The following is a 5,460-nucleotide window of genomic DNA, read 5'->3' as shown; positions in this document are numbered from 1 at the left end:
AACTATCAAGTTTGAAAAACTTAACAAAGTGATGTCATTTTTCTCCAAACCAAATGCTTCTAAAGCACTTATTGAAATCATAAGCTCAGTGGCCTCTGTTTGTGGAGGTGTCACTGGAATGTCCTTAACAACCCCTGCCCCCACCCTCCCCTTTTTAAGGGCTTGAGAATCTGAAAAGCATAGTGCATAGTAGGTAAGGTCACTTGTGGGAAGGCAGTCTTGTCAGACACAGAAATGTACTCCCTTCGTGTTCTGCAACTTGCTTGGTTCAGGTCTACAGAAAACAGCTGAGTTACTGGCGGGTGTCTTCCCTGGGCTCAACCAATGCTAACACATTCCAGAAACCAATCAATCTTTCCCCCCTCCTCTACCTCCCTGCTAGTTCAGGTCTCTTCCCCAGTACCAGCTTGTGAAAGTAAACGTTTGTTATTTTATAACAAAGTCATACCCTGCACTTGATCTATCCCTTTTCCCTGAAAAAGCCTCATAGGAATAAACCTAATTATATACACTTTAAAATGAATGTGAGTACTTGAAGAAAAGAACACCATCCCATTTTGTATTATCTTTTGTTATTAAAAAAAGCCAAGAGGAAACCCTTGGTAAGAGTGGAGCATATTAATTATGACAAGACATCGTGACATATTAGTGGAGATTTAAAGGCTGCTAATAACACTTTTTGTAGCAATTAGTGCAAGATAGTTATCCCATATAAACAAATATTTGATGGTAGACTTCAGTGAGAAACAATTCACTTGATGACATTTACATATAAATACACATAAATAAAAACCTATGCAATTTAGGTTTGTAGTTAACAAAAAAATATGCTCTGAAATGAATTAAATGTAATTGTACTAGTTGGATCGAAGCTCTTCCTCTAATGATACTCAAGTACGTGGGGTATGAAAAGAATAATTGTACAATTCTCAATTTAGTAAAGTACTACTCTATAAAACAGAATCATGAAAACAGCTTTTACATTTTAATGTAAAGTATAAAATCACATATTTACATTTACATACACTTTACTGAACTACATTGGGTAGCTCACGGTAAAAAAACATCCCTTTGAAAATCTTTCAAAAAATACATCAACTGCAGATACGATCAAAAGTTACTAAGTTAGCAGCTGACATAACATCTGTAGTAAAAATATATTTTAGGAAAATACCTGGAAAAATCTAAACACCAATAAACACTTTAAAACTATTTTTTGAAGTAAAAATTGTAGCAAAAACCAGAATAAGCTAGCTAGCATAACAGGAACTATTGCATACCGCTCTTTAAGAGCCACGTAGCGACTTAGAACAGAAGCAGCAGATATGGTAGGAGTTAATGTGGTGTTAAAGTGGAAACTGGAGGAAAATAGAAAACCAGTTATCCAACTTCTCTCTATGTTTATTACCATTTTTACTGGCAGAAGTATAAGAAAAAGATGAGAGACTCCCTCTCGCTGAGCATATCCTCCATCAAAAGCTAAAACAAATTGTTAAAAGGAACCCAATTTCAAGAGCCTTGGACCCCAAACTTAAAAACATTTACCGTGTATACTTACAGTTCAATGGACAATAAATTGGATTATTACACTACAAGTTGCAGGTTAACTTTCAGAGTTAACACTATTTTGCAATATGAAGTGCTTTTTTAATATATCTATCTATATAATATATAGATACTTGTAAAATACACGTGCAGATTTGACAGAAAAAACTGGAAATAGCTTTCTTGAGTCTTTTTTCCCAATTAACAGATCTTTATCTCCCGCACAAGGAGTTTCAGGATTCAACAAGGATTTCTACAATATGATCAAGCTCATTAAGATCAGATTTACAATTAGAGTTAGAAGTTGCAGTTGTTGGAGAAGAAAACGTTTCAAGCCCATCACAGTGTCCCACTTTCGTGTTGTTCATCATGCCTGTTAACATAGTATCAAGATCATAGTAAGAATTGTCAACTTCTGAAAACAGATCTTCAACAGAATTAGGACTTTTATTCTCCAGTGTCTCAAATATTTGATCTAAGGATTTTTGAAAGTTTCCTTTATTTTCTTGTGGATTCTCCATTTCCCACACATTGCTCTGCAGGTTTCTTGGAGCTTGCACTGAAGAGGCTGTTGACATAGTCTCTGAACTATCTTGTGCCTGGTCACCCTCATAGTCTTTATTGAAAGTACTATAACTTGGAACATGCTTTCCCTCAGCTTGTTCTCTAGATGAACGACAGAGGATGTCTGTTGAAACAAGACGATCCAGGGATGCCTGCCCTGTACTCTGTGTATTTATCATCTGCCAAGTCCCATCCTGAGTCATTTCCTCTTGGATCTGCCGTACCGTGTTGGCTATAAGTACCGAGCGACAAAGGTTAGGTTCAACCAGCATGTGACACAGCTGAAGTTTAACCAAGGACATATCTAAAAGTGACTGCCGCTGAAGATTATATGAAGGAATAGCCTTAATACCAGCCAGAGTTCCTTCAATATCTTCTTCACCATCAAAACATTTTCTCTTTAATCCTCGCACAAACATTGTGTCCTGTTAAAAACAAACAGAAAATTCTTGTACAACATAAACAGCTCAAGAAGGAGGTGAAAAAAAATACTAAAAAACAAAACACAAAAACTTAATCTTAAATTTTAACAGCAAATTCTTTTAAAACAGAAACATCAGAATTGTCATACCAGGTTATAGAATGGCCAGTGTGGTACAACAGGGGTCAGGAACATACGGACTGGGTCCCAAAGACGGCACTCGGGAACCAGAGGTGAGCAGGTCCACAAGGCATGGCATTGGAGAGAGGCAGGAGCTCCCAGCTCCTGTCTCCCATTAAGTTCCACACTTGATAGAAGTCAGAAGCCGCTGCTTCGCACGGAAGCAAACATCTCAACAGCTGTATTTCACCTATTGGAGAGGCAGTTTCTCCTCGCTCCTCCCGAGTTTCTACTGGCATGCTTAACTTCTAATTTTGGAAATAAAAATACAACCTGGCACACCATCTTTAAAAGATTTGACCCCTCCAGAACATCAACATGCCTAACAGAGTAACATGAAAAAAAATACCATGGGCAGCATATTTGAAAAGGTTAGCTTATTTTGCCTACAGAGAGAATAACACCTAGATTTGTTTCATATAACTTGAGACATTCAACCAAGGTGCCTAAAACAGTCCTTCCAGTTCCCTTACTCAGGTGAGTCAATGAACTGCGCAATTCCAATATGAATCATGCAAGTCCAATAAGGATAGGCACAGTCCTCCACTGTATGGGCTTCTGTACTTCTTTCTCAGTTGACTATAAGAAAGCAAAAATTCCCGTATTCCTAGTTTAGGTTCACCAGTTAAAATTAAGCAGAGTGCATCCAGGCTTCTCATTATTTACATCTAGAAATCATTTGCTGAATTTTTCAAGGTATGAGTTTCAAGCAGTAGCCTCCAGATCTTCTTCTGAATTGAACTAATTTTGACAACAGTGCCCCACGCAAATATTGCAGCTGACCTCTTGAAATACAAAGCAACTGGTTTTTTTGGTTTTTTTTTTTTTTTTTTTTTTTTTTTTTTAAAATGCAGTAGATGTCACTTCTTTTAGTCATATAAAAATTAGGCTGCAAATGAAAGCTAGTACCTGATCTTTACATTTATGCACCTTTGTCATGTCCCTTAGGTCTTCTGTCCTTAGAATTCCTGTTTACCCAACATTTGCGGAGTTTTTAAATACAGTAACCCAAGCAAAACAAAGTTTTTCAAATAAGAGCTGATAAAACCAAAATACTATTGCAGTGTCTTTCTATGCTATTTTCCATTCCCCTTGGTAAGCCTCTGTCTTGCTTTTCTGGTTGGTAAGGTATGTTCCACACATTTTCAGAGAGCTCTCCCTCTCAGCTTTTTCAGAGTCAATAAAATTCCACCAAAGTGAAACAACATTGTTCTTTTGAAAATATATTACATAATTATTTATCCTGAAAAGCTGGGGATAGCACAGTAGCTAGATAAACATTTGGTCTGACTCCGTACAATACTTCTTACACTGCTGTATATATCCATGAAATAACCACCTTTTTTGGATCTGCTGACTCTTGAAGAGTTCTTTCCATTGAAGGTACAAAGCTCTTTAGAAATTACAATATGCAGAAATCATAATATGCAGAGACTAGAATATATGAACTTGTTCTTATGGTCATTTTTAATAAACTTCTTAAAAGCTATCTATGGATTACCAATATATTAAATGGTTTGGAAGTGCCTTTTAAAATTTTCTTCTATAACCTAACATATTTGCATTATTCCCAGTTTTTACTTGATAGTGCCTTTTCTAGATTTTAGATATTCCTGCAACTTCCTATTGGACGATATCCCATTTAATGTTTCCTACAAAGTTGTATGTACGGTAATTTCTAAAGACACACCTCCCATGTGAAACTTGACCTCCAGAGACATCTTTTGGGACTACTAATCAACCACGTATGATTATGTCATCAAACATTAAACACTCTGCAGAGTTTGAAGCTTCTTTTATTTCAACTTATATTCTTGAGAAGAATAATTAAAACTTCAATTGAATGTTATCCTGGTTTTCATGTATCTACTATTCTAAGGCACATAACAGAAGAACAGGAGTCAGCAGAAAACTTGAAAATCTTAATACATCACACACACTTGGGTGTGTAGAAGCAGAGGAAAAAATGTTTATAGATTCTTAAAGGTAAACTTTTCACAGCATTCACTGGATTTTTTTTTCTATAATATTTACTTCCAATTAGTATCTTACATCATAAAAAAAGTTCTTTGTCAGCCTGTTCCTGACATTGCACAAAATACTAGGTAAGTTTCATTTAATAAAAAAAAAAAAATACATACCAGTAATTGTGTTTGATGTAGTCCTTCCTCTTCTCCCATGCTACTGAACAAGAGTCCATACAGTAAAAGTTAGGGCACCACCTACCAAGTACCGGGAAGCAAGACGTCAGCCAAGTACAGGAGATGCAGAACAAAATAGTTTCCCATTTCAGAAATTTATACACCTCTCCAATTGCTTCAGTATCTCTATTCTCACAACATTCCTACAAAGTTGAATAGTACTATTAAACCAAATTTACAGCTAGAGCACAAAGGTGATTTGCCCAACAATAGACGCAAAATCTGGCAGAAGGAAACTGCCAGTTCAAGTCCAAGTCCTAGGCTATTACCCTGACCTTTGGACCAGCCTCTCCCTTATCCCTATGCCTCTGTCATTTAAAGAGTAAACAAAATCTTTAGCGATCATTTTAAATTTTTAAACACGCACAAAAGCATACTGAAAGCAAGTCTTCATTACTTCTATCACAAAACTATACAGTTTTCACCTTTGTTGTACAAAACCGCATATATCTCTAGCATCTAGAGAAAAAGAGCAAGCATGCACAAATACAAAACTGAAACATAGCAAAACCAGAGAGAATTTTCCTTTACCAGCACAGAAACTCTATG

The 5,460-nt window shown here is 36.2% G+C and overlaps 1 protein-coding gene across 1 annotated transcript; it reads right to left on the bottom strand.

Moving 5' to 3' along the window:
* Window positions 1-615: 615 nt before the first annotated feature.
* On the bottom strand, window positions 616-4,913 carry CDCA4 (cell division cycle associated 4). Its single transcript, XM_082485316.1, is given in 4 exon segments — window positions 616-2,534; window positions 2,681-2,782; window positions 2,785-2,958; window positions 4,852-4,913. Coding segments are annotated over 4 exon segments (1,071 nt in total). The 5' UTR covers window positions 4,891-4,913; the 3' UTR covers window positions 616-1,778.
* Between the last annotated feature and the right edge of the window lie 547 nt (window positions 4,914-5,460).

The sequence above is a fragment of the Vanellus vanellus genome (genome assembly GCF_965231255.1).
Source record: "Vanellus vanellus genome assembly, chromosome: 6".
Taxonomy (NCBI): Eukaryota; Metazoa; Chordata; class Aves; order Charadriiformes; family Charadriidae; genus Vanellus; species Vanellus vanellus.
The sequence above is the reverse complement of the archived record's forward strand: the minus strand, read 5'-3'. Positions and strand labels throughout refer to the sequence as shown.